The 14,261-nt window shown below is 38.8% G+C and overlaps 1 protein-coding gene across 2 annotated transcripts in view; it reads left to right on the plus strand.

Annotated features, from left to right (window-relative positions):
* Positions 1-4,069, plus strand: part of ZEB1 (zinc finger E-box binding homeobox 1) — a 126,617-nt gene extending 122,548 nt beyond the window's left edge. For both annotated transcript variants that reach the window (XM_057432851.1, XM_057432850.1), the window contains exon 9: positions 1,580-4,069. In XM_057432851.1, coding sequence (XP_057288834.1) covers positions 1,580-2,136 — 557 coding nt within the window. In that variant the 3' untranslated portion in view covers positions 2,137-4,069. The remainder of the gene's footprint in view (positions 1-1,579) is intronic.
* The last annotated feature ends 10,192 nt before the right edge of the window (positions 4,070-14,261 follow it).

The following is a 14,261-nucleotide window of genomic DNA, read 5'->3' on the forward strand; positions in this document are numbered from 1 at the left end:
TTAAAAATTAAAATAATAAATTAAGAAAAAAAGATTGTGTATGAGTGTGATACCTTACATGAGAGGCAGAGAGATCTCTCTAGCACAATGGGTTTTCAAATTAAGCTGCATTTGTAATGATCTGAAACTAACAGCCATTTATCAGATATGGACTCTAGCATTTTTGGATTTTACTTTTATTTTTAACTTTTCATGGTTGTTCCTTTTGACTCCAGTTCTGCTATCTTTAGTCATTTTTAAAAATAACTGTTGATTTCTTATTTCTTCTGTGATGGCTTAATTATTTTTTTTAATTGTTTAGGTGCCTATATTATATATATTTCATCTTACATATGGAATTTAAAAGATAAAAAATCCCCTTCTGTATTCACCACTTGATCAAGTTTCTCAACTTGTATTCATTAACGCTATTTTCATGCCTTTCCTGTCCTGAGACTCTGAACTCCTCCTTTACATAACACGACTCTTCGTTCAACTTTTAAATTAAGTGCAGTATTCACAATCATAGAATCATTTAGGTTGCAAAAGACCATTAAGATCATCAAGTGCAACCATTAACTTTACACTGTCAAGTCCACCACTAAACCACGACCCTAAGTACAACTACACATATTCTAAATACACAGCTCCAGGGATGGTGACTCAACAGCTTCCCTGGGCAGCCCGTCTTAGTGCTTGACAACACTTTCAGGGAAAAAAAAAATTCAAATATCCGATCTAAACCTCCCCTGGGACAACTCGAGCCCATTTTCTCTATTATATCACTTGTTACTTGGGAAGAGAGAGCAACATCCACCTCACTGCCTGTTTGGCATGAGCTGACATGGAGGTGTTGATAATCGCTATAGTGTGACCAAAAAACTGCTGATTGTCTCTGTCTCTCATGGGCCAAGACAGTGCAAAGTTGTTTTGCATAGCAACTTAGAGTATTGAAATCAAAATAACATTGCTAGGTTCCTGCTGTGCTCATAAGAGACTCCAAAAACGAGGCAACAAAGTAACGAAGTAGAAAGCTGCAAAAGAGAGGAGAAAGAGAACTAAGTGAAACAAAGCAGATTTGCCGTATTAATGTACGTGTAGTCAGCAAGTTTTGTACCTAAGGCATTTATTTGCCTGTGCCAACCTAGATTTTAGAATGATTTTTCCTTTACCTAGAAGGTGGAAGAAGGAATTGGTACACAAAAAACAACATACAAGCTTAGTTTGCTTAAAATCTCCATTGATACAGAAGAATCAGAATGGTTTTGAATCAAAACAATGTTTACTGAAAGAAAAATATCTCCTTTTCTGATTTACTTGTATTGTATTTTTTTTGTGCTAAAAGTTACATCTGAGAATCTGTCCTTCAGGTTTCCTAAAAAACGTACAAATTACCCTTGTAATTGTGATAATGTACCCTTGCATCCTTTGATCCTCAGGTGAAAAATTCAGGGTGAGAGTGCATGGAATAGACTGTCTTGTTAAATAAAATTAATTGTTGGTAATACCTTCACCAACAGCATTTTATGAGGAAAACAACAACGTAATTCTTTACAACTGCTGCTACAAGATGTCCAACTGTTTGTGCTTTATTTTGTAGGTAAAAGACCTCATGAGTGTGGAATTTGCAAAAAAGCATTTAAACACAAACACCATTTGATCGAACACATGCGACTGCATTCTGGGGAAAAACCCTACCAATGTGACAAATGTGGAAAGCGGTTTTCGCACTCGGGGTCTTACTCTCAACACATGAATCATCGATACTCCTATTGCAAAAGAGAGGCAGAAGAGCGTGACAGCACGGAACAGGAGGAGACAGGCCAGGAGGTCCTCAATAATGAGCATGCTGGTTCCAGGGCATCTCCATCACAGATCGACTCAGATGAGAGAGAGAGTCTAACCAGGGAAGAAGAGGAAGACAGTGAAAAAGAGGAAGAGGAGGAGGAAGAAAAAGAGATAGAAGGACTTCAGGAAGAAAAAGAACGTAGGAAACTACAAGAAGTAGAGGACGAAGAAGAAGAAGAAGTAGAAGAAGATGAAGAAGGGAAAACTGAAGGTAACAAGAATGATGAAGCTGTAAATCAAGCAAGCAATGCAGAACCAGAAGTTATACAGAATAATGGGCAGGTGTCAGAAGAAAAAGATAAAGCTTAAATGATAGTTTTTTCTATAAGGAAAAAAATTGGTAATGAAGTTTGTTCTATATTATACATGCTTTTCATGGAAACGCAGTAGCCTGCATACTGTGATTTCTGTTCACTACTGTGTAAAAAAAAATATATATATAAAAAAAAAAAGGAAAAAAAAAAAAAAGAAATCCAGGTGTGCCTGAACCTCAAACTTAGTAATTTTTCACACAGTTTTCAAAGTTAGGAACAAGTTTATAACATGAAGCAGATTAGAAAAATACAGTGACTCTGGAAGCAAAGATTTAACAGGTTTTAGGAAACCTGATTTATTAGACAAGCATCTGGCATTGTTTGTTTTATCAGTATTAATTTTCATTCTTAAGTTGATTAATTTTTAAGCTGTACAATTGGGAGAGATTTATATGATTTTTTTTTTTTTTTAATGGTAAAACATTTCCTAAATCCACTTCAGTATTTTCTTATGTTTCAAAATGTGAGAACTTCTGCACTACAAAATTCCCTTTTGCAGAAATCTGTAATGCAGTTGCAAACAGTGCTTGGCTACCTTAATAAATTCAACCTAGAAGGTAGCGGTTTATGACATTAGATGTTGTAGTAGAGCATATTCTCATTTAAAGTGTATTGTTAGCCTTAAGAAAGCAGATGATAGAAGAACTGAAGTTTCTTACTCATGTGGTTAAAAATGTAGTTGAAAGGATTGTTGTTGAGTTCTGATTGCAGGGACTAACAGTGTTAATACTGGTAAGGACAGCAAAGTCGTCAAAATCAGTGTTTGTAATTGTGTTTTGAGTATGTAGTAACAATATGAAGGATATGATATGAAGCTTTGTATCTCCTTTGGCCTTATGCAAGACCTGTGTGCTGTAAGTGCCATTTATCAGTATTATAAAGGCTCTAAGCAGCCTTTATCCAACATGTGGCCTACAATAACTAGCATTTGTTGATTTGTATCAAACTTCTAAACTAATCATGGGGAAAAAAACACTCAGCCATCAGAGAAGTAAGAACACTGGTATATTTCTTTATTTAATTATTTGGTGGTATTTTGGGTTAATACCTGACTTGCAGAATTTCTCTAAAATAATTACAAGGGAAATTTTCTAATCTGCTTTATTGCTTTATTGGTTTACTTTAATTTCAGACACATACATGACATGTTATCTGGCTCATAAGTATTTTCAAATGTTAGTTATTATGGACCCCATTTATTAACAATGTTAGCTGATTTTTACCTATCAGTATTATTTTATTTCTTTTAGTTTATAGATCTGTGCAACATTTTGTACTGTATGTCTTCAAACCTGGCAGTATTAATACCCTTCTTACTGACATATGTACCTTTTTAGTTTTAGAAAACTTTTATATTTATGTGTCTTATTTTTATATTTCTTTATTTATTACACAGTGTAGTGTATAATACTGTAGTTTGTATTAATACAATAATATATTTTAGTATGAAAATTTGGAAAGTTGATAAGATTTAAAGTAGAGATGCAATCGGTTCTCTTGCATTGAGATTTGATTTAACAGTGTTATGTTAACATTTATACTTGCCTTGGACTGTAGAACAGAAGAATTAAAATGGGAATGTATTAATTTTACAATTGCAATCAATTCATTTTACCTTTACCCAGTTTTTAATATAAAGCTCTTAAATTTTGAAATTCACTGTGTGACTAATAGCATGATGCTCTGCAGTTTTATTAAGAGATTAGTCTAACCATAAACCTCTCATTTCCTTAGTAAGCCAAATTAGAATGATCTTATAAACAGTGTTGGGAGCAATGTTTAACATTTTTGTGCCAATTTGTTCCTGTATTCATGTATGTATGTTACAAATCTGAAACTTCATTTTTAAGTTCCTTGTTACATCATGGTCATTTTCTAGTTTTTTACCAGACTCCCCATCTCACAATAAAATGTGTCAACAAGTCTGACTTACTGTCATTATTCTGGTCATTTAGAAAATGGTTTTAAGTTATTTCTATGAGATGTTATTCAGACACGGTTCCCGCTTCAGTGTCAATACTTGGTTTCAATGGTTCATAAGGAGCACATAAGTGAAAGGAAGGTTTGACTGTGTGCAGGCACAGGAATTGCTGCGTTAGTTCTTTGATTTACCAGCCTTAGTAGAACAACTGAGTTTTCAGAATGAACTGTGTGGGTTTGTGATTTTTTTTTCCCCTCTCTTTATCTACATAACAGAGTTTAATGCTCTCTTTAATATGACTGCTTTTAAAGGAAGTAAGCTTATAGTTGTTTCCTTGATTTAGCAATAAGCTAGTGAAAAGATTGATGTATATATTGCTCTTGAACTTTCCAAAGATACGGCACTAACATTACATATATATTATACATAAGATTTCAGCAATGTAAGTACAAAGGCTTGAAATTTGTATTATATATGCGTGTTTATAATGTTTTGCAGTTTAAGCGGAGTTTAGAGACTGTTCTGTAAGAAACATTCTGTTTTATAATGATTTCCTAGAAGGGGATTTCAGTTGTTAATTTCATTTGGCTTTCACAAACACCATGTAATTTATTTTATATTCACATATCTAAGTTTTGAATACTTCTTAATCTTATTATCTCAACATTAATACATACAAAAGATTTATTCCATATATTAATTGTTTTGCTTTGTCTGTATTTGCCGTACAGTATACCAAATATTGCACTTTTAGGTGGAGTAAGCTTCTAACTCAGTAGTATCATTGAGGTAAACATGAAAAGGCTGGTTTGAAAAAAATAGTCATTTATACTGCCTCAATAATGTTGCAATGTATTTATTATTGTAACAGAATCAAACAGGTAGGTCAGGATTTCTTGCAGGTAAAAATGGCTTTGCTCTGTTCTAGGTAATGAAACACAACCTTTTTTAAACTATTTTAAGGTTTTTCATGTTCCAGGAACATGTTACTTGTCTATAGTAATAAGCCCAGGGAGACATTTGTTGAAACGGGAAAATTTTGCTGTCTTTTGTAATAGAACAAAGAAAGAATTTTAATAAATCCATGGTTAAGCTTGTGAAAGGCCAGTAACTTCCATTTCCAGAACTTTAAATGAAGCAAGAGAAAACTGTGCTTGTATAGAGAGCAAAGTCCAAGCAATTTTGATTCAGGGAATGTTATAGTTTTGTGGAGAAAATTTATATTCATTACTTAGACTGTGAAACCATCATTAACATTTTTATCTTCATAGTGGATTGGTGTATTGAATTTTGCATCTGTTAAGCTTGAAGATGCCTCTGATTGTGACCTAATAACATCATTTATTATCCCTTTGAAAACCACAAAAAACTGTGATGCATCTTCATGTAGTGGAGTAAACTCATCTGGAACATAAAGCAGCTTAGAAGGCACAGGCTTTATTCGCAGCCCCACCAGTGAGATCCCTGCAGCATAGACAGGTGTGCAGCATAGAGAAGGCCAGGCAGCTGTGAAGGAGTACATTCACCAAGGTCCCAGAATTGCTCCAGCTGCAGCACATGGACCTTCTCTTTACATTAACGGTAAAGCCATTTCAAGCCGTTTCCCACATGAAAAAATAATGAAAGCAAAAGCATAAAGCCTTTGCATTCTGCTCTTTGAAGATAAATAGAAGTTGGAAAAGAGCAGTAAAAATGGAACATAGTTTTAATAAAACTTCACTGTCCTGTGCCCTCTTCTCCGGTCAGAAGATGAAAAGTATATCAGTTGCCTGTCTGCCCAGGCTGTTGTCTGTGCCTGATGCTTTGTCATGCTCACTGTGCATGACTCAGCCAAGCAAACAGGGGACTGTCACCTGTCCAGACTGACAAAATGAAAAGTGTCTTTTGAATGCAGCATGGGACAGAGCACTGACCTGAGCCTGATGTTCTGGGTTCGGTTTTGCTACCAACCTGTTTTATGACTGCAGAATGTAATCAATTTGTATGTTTAAAAATCAGTTCCAGTTGCAAAATTGTGACAGTGGGATGTTCTCTCAAGCAACTTGAGAACAGGAACAATATTACAGAAAAACTATAGGAAGAATGTTACAGAAGTATATATTAAGTGTCATGCTTATATGGATGGGGAATACACTTCTGAGACTGTGAGCAAACAGGAACAGAAAGAAACATAAGAAACTAAAAGATGTGTTGAAGAGAAGTTAACTCCTTTCTCCTCTTTTAGTAGTGTTCATGTAACATCCCACTGGTGATTCTGGTGGCACTGTCAAATTCTCCATGGCCTCATTGCTGTCTACGTGCTGGTTTTCTGGAGCAGCCTGTCCGTATGTGTGATTGGTAACAACAATGCTGTAGGTATGAGCTTGAAAGTCAAGGGGGTTTAAATTGTATAGAATTACAAATAATCAGATAAATCAACAGATACTAAAAAAAAAAAAAAAAAAAAAAAGAAATGAGCAAGTTTTGTTAGTTTGGCTAATCTCAGAGTGCCAGTGCATTCCAATAGCTGTCTTATATTTTTGTAGAAGAATGTACCATGGCGTAGCCCAAAATGCACGAGTTACCCTAAAAGGCACTATTCTTCAGACAGATTTGAGTAAAAATTGCTTAAACTGGCAAGAAGGGCTGTGTTTGCACTCTTGAATAAAATTATTCTAATGCAATTATTGCCAGTAAACCCTCAGCCAGTGTCTGCACAAGCAGCACTTCACTGATATTTGTGCTGGCAAAGTGTGCTTGGGACAATGGTGGCCACAAGACTGGGTGGCAATTTGAAAGCAAGACAGAAAATATGACACTACTAAAAGCACCATTTTGCCACAGCAACAGGCTACATTGGGGCTTTTATCATCAAAGTGATGAAGGATCAGGAGTTCACACTCTAAACGAACATAGAAGTCTATAGTAGAGAAATGAAAATACTTTCTACTGTACAGAAGACCATCTGAGGATGGGAAAAGGGCATTTTGCTCTTGGAGGCCATACTGAAGATAGGTAATGGCTTTTGAGCAAAGGAGGAGGAGAGAGGAAAAAGTTTGCTCTGTGCTGTCCTCAGTGCTTCTGAAAAGTGTGTTGGTTTTAATTTCTTTACTACCAGTGTGTAAGTCTGCGCTCAATTCTTCACTTCGATAGAGGTTTTGCTGTATATTTTGCAATTCACATTCTGGTACTTAAATACAAAAGTATTTCTTTTCTCCTTCCTTGGCAGGATAGCTTGTTTAATTGCTACTAGAATAATCTCTGAATTTCATAAGAGAAATTCAATATTAGAATATATTTTGAGGGGTTTTTTTTTGTCATTTGTTGTTCATGTTTTTCTTAGGCAGTTGTTCCAATTATATTTGCACAGTATGATTTTCACCAAAAAATTTATGCAAAAATGTTATGATAGTCAAATAAACTCTTAAAAATGATCAAATATTTACAACTTTTGTTTTGTCCCTCTGTTTTTTCATGACCTCTGGTCACTAATCTGTCACATAGCCTTCTGCATTGTGTGTGTTATGGCTATCATGCACATTGTATGTATGTTGTGTCTAGAGGAAACTCTATTATATATTTTATATTTCATTGCTTCAGAAAACAAAAACTGCTCCTTTAAACTGTAGTTAGAAAATAATGTGACAGGTGGGATTAAACATGAAATGGGCTGATGTCAAGAGCACGTTTTGGCAAAGCTTGTCCTAATAGCTTGCTGAACGTGAAAGTAGTGTAGTATTAATCTACAACTAGGTAAAGTTCTCCAAGGCCTTACCTCTACACGACTAGATACCCAAAAAGATCTTTAAAAAATATGAGGACGGTGGGAAGTAATCTTTAAAATAAATATCTTGAGAATGCCATTTTGGTCTTTCCTATGATTTTTCCAGGGAGTCTCAAGTTCTCTGATGCTGTTTTAGATTTTAACATTTCTATATTGGGAACCGTTGTTGGGTTTTGATCATATCTGTGTAAACTAAAGTTTGCATAATAATCACAAGATTTGCATTGTGTGTTAATTCAGGAATTAAGGGGATAAATTAATTACCCCTCCCCCCCAAAAAAAAATAAAAAAAAAAAACTTAAACACTCCTACGCTATCTTTGTGTCATTCCTCATGAGTTTCTGTTCCTTACCTGCATGGAGAGCCTGCTCACTTTTAGCACACTCTGTGCCCAAAGGCAGACACAAGTCTGCCAGTGCTTTGCCTGACCGGATCCTGTTCCCGTCACTTACTCTTCAGGAGCTCTCTCTGTAGCCAAGATCTTGCATGACTGTTGATGAAGATAATGAGAGCCCTTGAATTCTGTGAAGCTTTCTACAAATTTAATGTCAGGTAAGCTGTTACAAAGATACAGAGTAAGCATTTTGCTCTTTCAGTGTGCAAGAATAAAATCTGTTGGACCAAATTGTTCAAGACGTAAGTTCATTGGAAAATCATGCAAAATTCTAAATAACAAGGGCTTCCAACAGCTCTGAAAGGCCATGTCACTATATACAAAAAAGGTATTTGGAATTCTGCCCTCTCCTCAATCAAATCAACCCAATAATACAAAAGCATTTCTGTGGACAGTAGTCCCCAATTTCTTTTGCTCATATTGAGCGCAGTGCTGTCGCTGGTCTCCAAACCAGGAGCTGAACAATTATCTGACTTGCAGATTCTTCATTTTGAGGCCTTGGGAGCAGTAAGTATTGGAGTTAGGAGGAGGAAGAGGAGGAATGTTTAACCTTCCTGTCAATTGGGGCCAGTTGTCCTGCCAGCAGCACCTTCCCATAAGCTGCTGCTGCTACCAGCCAAGGGAGTGTTTGAAGTGGTCATGGTTACATCCTGACCAGGTCAAATGATCTCAGCTGTGGTTGCAGAGATAACAGGGGCTTCAATCAGGACAAGCTGACTAAGTTGACCTCAAGTCAGCTTTTTTCCCCCCATTTAAACAACTCCAAAGAGTGTCTCTGGTAGGAGTGAGTAGCCATGACTTGGAGGAGCTGCCAGCCTGTATCACCTGAGGCTGGATAAGAGCCATCCCTCAGTCTGTAAACTAGAAATTCTGGAGAGTAGTGACTCATGTTCCCAAAACACGGCATTGTCTTTGGAACTTTTTTTTTTTTTGTTAATCTTTTTAATCAGGCTGTCTCTTATTGGCATTCTGGTCTCCAAGACAAACTTGTTACGTCAGGTGCCCTTAAAAGATCCTGAAGCTTAGTGAGAGGCACTGAGCTTCACCAGGAACAAGGAATTCCAGCATTTGCACTTGCGATGAGTGTTATAACAATTTCCATATCTTTTCCAACCCAGTTTTCCTATCTTAGGAAAAAAAAAAGGCGGATAGAAAGGAATAACTGATGAATGCACAGGGTTATTCAGGCAGAGTTGGGAACAGAACGGAGGTCTCTAACATGAGCAAGCCATCTGCCTTTTACTTTAGCATGCAGCTTGTTCTGAAGGAATATGGCAAATGGAGCATTTATGTGAGTTTCAGTGGCACAGTGGAGCTCTCCCAGTGGAGCAGCTACACCACTTGACAAGCTTACCCTCTTACACTGCAGTTTAGAAGCCAGTTCTTCTGCTTAAGCAGCAAGGGCTCAGACTTTGTATACAGTAACAGCATCTCATTCAGGCCAGTGGATGCGAAAAGAAAAAATGGTCTGATGGGACATTTGGCTAGGTGGTCGGTTGCCACTAGCAATTTACTTCCAGAACTGTTTCCTGAAACCAGTAGTATTTGTGCCTCAGTGCTCCCTCATGGGCTGATGCTGGGTTCACTGCTATAAGCAAAGTGTGGCAAGTGTGCTATGCATCTGGGGGGAGTTCAGGTTCTGCCAGTGGGCTCCTACCAAGGGGAAAGAATAAAAGCTTTGCTGATTTCCTGCTGGCCCAACACATCATCTTGTTCCTTGCAGGTTCTTTTGTGAAGACCACCTGTCAGGGACAAGTTGTCTGGGTCCTGTTGGCTCCCCAGTGGAGGCTCCAGCTGTAATCCCCACGGGAGAGGAGCAGAGGGGAAAAACGCACCTCAGTGCAGCAAATTCTTCCACTTATGAATAATCCTTCTTTACAGAAATCGATCAACTCATCATTACTTATGTAAGTAAAGCTATTGTAGGATCTGTGTTAACTCCAGTTAAAATATACTGGGTTCTTTCAGTGTTAAGCAAAATAAAAACTTAACTCCTGCTTTACTGTACCTTATTATGTAATCTGGTTTCTAACTGTGGCCTCACCATCTCTGTATAAAAAGGGCAGTACTGCATTGCTTACTCTTTGATAATGGGAATGTATTTGGTTCAGTAAAATCTGGGTTCAGATTTATACACAGTTCAGCTCACTGTATTTAAAACTAATTGAAAATAGCTGAAGATCTGATGGCAAAAAATGCAAATATTTCACAGCCAGAACCATGTATGGGTCAAAGAGCTCTTATATTCCTGACTTTTCTGAACTGCACGTTCAAGTCCATCTTCTGCTCCTCCTGATACCTTGTTTCTACAGTTTTGCCCAGTACACATAATCCACCCAAACCTGTGCACATCCCTTGTGACTGTGGTAGGTAAATAAGATTCTCCTCATGGGAGAGCCATGCTCTAGTGACTGTCCTTCCTCCTGGAAAAGCGAGCACTTCAAAACACCAAAACAGATGGCAGGCTAGCTTCATTGTCACTTCAGAACCGGCTTATGCAGCCAGACCATTGCACCATAGTCTAGTCATATACTTCCTTCTAAGCAGAAACTTTAATTTCTGTAGGATTTCTCATGGTTAATACCTTCATATTTCACAAATTAGCTCTTCCTGTAGTTTTACTAAACTAGCTGTCTTCCGTAGCTTCTGAAGTGCATTTTGCCCACCTTTGTTCTTAGGTGTTTAGGCATGTGGTGTTACCTGATGTGGAGTTTGCTGAGCACACACTGGCAGCAAGCTCTCTTTGTGAAAAGCAGAGCCTTTCCTCCCCCGAAAGGTGCATGTTACCATCAGTGTCCTGCAGCACATGACGATGCTCTGCTGAATGACCAGCGGTGGCAAGGGGTGAAAGAACACTGCTGCTGTATAATGTCAGGAGTACTTTAAATTTGAGATAATGATGTATTTGTCAGTCAAAAAATGACAGCAATAAATTAAGTCTCCTTGCAGAATACCATTTCTTTGCTCTTAATATCCTGTAACCACCTACCCACCTACCTTGGTTTTGGCCTTGGTCTCCTAAACAATGGCTTTTGTGAGCCTATACTGCATGTTCTGTCATCTTACAGCACATTTTGACCTGACGACTATTCCTGGCCAGCTTTAAGAGAAAACGGGATGTGTTGAAGATGCCAAGTCCTTGCATGACTTGGCTGCCAAACTAGTGTCCTTGCTAGGCAAAGGCAGGTTCTATTCAATGCCTTACTTTCACAAGTGCAGCTCTGAACCACTCCCAGCATATGCCACTGCTTGTCTAGTCAAGAAAAGCAGGGGAGGTGACAGAGGGTTCCATTTGTTCAGGTGCATTCCTGCTAATGCTGTTATTTGAGAGGACAAAAGAGACAATTATAAAACACACAAGAGTAAGTATAAATTCCTAATTAGTAGTTGACTATTGCAGCGCCTTTAAAAAGGAGACTTGAATTATGGTACCAGTTACAGTGTCTGGCCGTTATTCACGTGGGACACTGCCAAGACGATTGACACCATCATCTCCACCACAGACATGTGTGACAAATAAATCATGTTATTCACTCTCCAGCCCAACAAATACAAAATTGTCATGCAAAGTAAGACTAACTCAATAATAGAGTCTTTGTCTTCCAGGAGGGCCAAAACAGAGCATGCTGCCCTTGAACTTCCTTCTTTCGATGGAAAAACTGACACATCCCTCATGAGTGTTATAACATGGACATAATCATGGATTATCCTGTTATTCCCTCACCACTGTGCAGCTCAGTCCAAATGGTTTAAGCAGGTTTAAGCCTGTTTCACCATGCTCCTCAGGCAATACAGGTGAAGGAAGACCCAGTCTGTGGGCTCTGATGGGTGAGTCAATATATGGATGCTGGTGGACTTCTGGGAATGTCAGAAGCAGATGTTTAAACCTCCTGAGAACTGTATTTCTGAACACTGAGCCTGAAACTCGACAACCACTGCTATCAGTGTTAGCAAGTGCTGCTGCTGCTAGAAGGGAGTTTCTTGCCCTGTCTCATCCTCTGCCCTTTCCAAGGCTAGTACAGTCCCATAAGGACTAATCCAGTGAACAAGTAACAAGCCATGTTTCCTAGGTTATTTTTCAACTGAATCCATTCACTGAGTAACCAAAGCTTTTGCCAGAGCAGGAGAAAGGAAGGGTGGGGTGGGGATTGCTCCTTTTACAGTGGTGTAAAGCAGGCACCGAGCATGCTCTGAGTCACAGCCTGATCTGCTGAGGGTATCCCTGCCTCCCAAGGACACAGTTCCTGGCTGGAGCTTCTGAGGGGTGCACTTTGATATACAGCTCTGAGAGAATGAATTAATTCAAATGAAGAAGTTTGGTCCTGGTACTGCATCTAGATGAAACCTTAAAGCTCTTTTATATTTACTAATAAGATTCATCAGCTTCTATTTACCTCCGATTTTGCCCTTCTGAAATGTTCTCCATTTTAATTTGAAGCAAGTTTGCCAAAGGTCATCAACCTGTACAGTTTATTTGTCCAAGGCGAATGCCTCAATATCAGTGGTGGGAAACAATTTAGGAAAGATCCATTCATTACAGTCTGTAGCAGTAACAGCTCACGATTAAACCCAGCTACTGGATTTGCTCTGCTCTTAGTGCTGCACTGACATTTGTTACCCTGTAATGCAGTGTAAGCAGTGTCACGTAAACAAACTTCTTTGTTCCCTGTATATGTGGCTGCATAGACCTCCAGCTATTGCAAAAAGCTGCGTTTATTTTATGATGAAAGCGGTTTTGAGCTAAGAACCACCTCCTGTGCTGGCTGACTTAAAATCATGTTTCTCCATTCTCCCACTCCTATGTCTGTGCTCTGCATGCTGCTGCTTTTGGTAAAAATAAGTAGAGGCTAGATTACAGCTACTCTATTCTTCTGGGTTTGCTTTATCCGTCACAGGGTCTCTGTATATGCTGGTAGGTACCAGAGTGAAGAGTGAAGCCAAGAACGATGATGTTTAAGATTGTACTAATGGCAAAACCCAGAAGTAAATCACAAAAGCAAGCAAGACCCCAGCAAGAGTGGGCTGCTGGCAGCATGGCATGTTCTCTGCAAAAAAAACCTGGACCGTTCTAGTCCAGACTGCTGAGTTATTGTCGGAGCTAGAGAATGTCCTTTGCCCTATTGCGACAACACCTCTTTTTCACTTTCAAGCTGTTACAAGAGCAGAGGGCACAATTAGCTCTCTTACTTATTTAGCATATTGAAAATGAGAATGGGTTGGGTTTTTCCCTGCACATAAATGAGCTGCTGATATCAGGATGTCATCACACTGAGACTACAGGCTAGTATAAGAAAGAACTTGAGAGCCCATCTCTGGAACAAAGTCCAGGGATCTCTGTTGGGAAGCTAGCACTCAGGTGCTTCTGTCCTCACATGCTCCAAAACATGGATTTCTCCCTGAGAATCTTTTTTCTGGACAGGGCTTGCTGTGTCCCTTCAAACCCCACTCTTGCCCACGTCCTAAAGGTAAAATTATTCATATCAGGAGGATCCCAATATCCTGTTTACTCCACCCATGATAACCTCAGTGACTGAAAACTGTAACTCAGTGGACACAGGCTATTTCTGAGCAGGGCAGAGGCACTCCCCTTCCTTTTATTGAAGATATTTTCCTCTTTGGACTGTATTTCAGGACCTAGGTGAAAGGAGAAGGTGGAGAAAGAAGATAAGATTCACACAAACAAGCACAGGTGCCAGAGGGAACCTAACACTTTTCCGATGGGAAGAGCAGTCCCTTGGCAGAGAAGATGCGTTGTGTCCCAAGGACCAGTCCGTGCATATTCAGCCACCATCATAGAGCAGGAGATGACAAGAACCAGCCTGGGCAAAGCACAATATCCTTGATGAATGCTTTCATTACAAGCTGCTATATAAGAGATGGGTACCTCCTCCACCCAAGCTTTAGAAGAAAACACTGACTGTGCCTTTGTTTCACAAGAGCAGAAATCAGTATACAGAGACAGGCAGAGCCAGCAGGTCAGGCTCCTCAGGAGATTTTGGGGTGTCCCAAAAACTAGGCATCCTTCACCTTGTGGCCTTGGGC

This window comes from Pezoporus wallicus, unplaced genomic scaffold, assembly GCF_028554395.1.
Source record: "Pezoporus wallicus isolate ANWC-B61680 ecotype Strahan unplaced genomic scaffold, APGP_CSIRO_Pwel_v1 scaffold_2584, whole genome shotgun sequence".
Lineage (NCBI taxonomy): Eukaryota > Metazoa > Chordata > Aves > Psittaciformes > Psittacidae > Pezoporus > Pezoporus wallicus.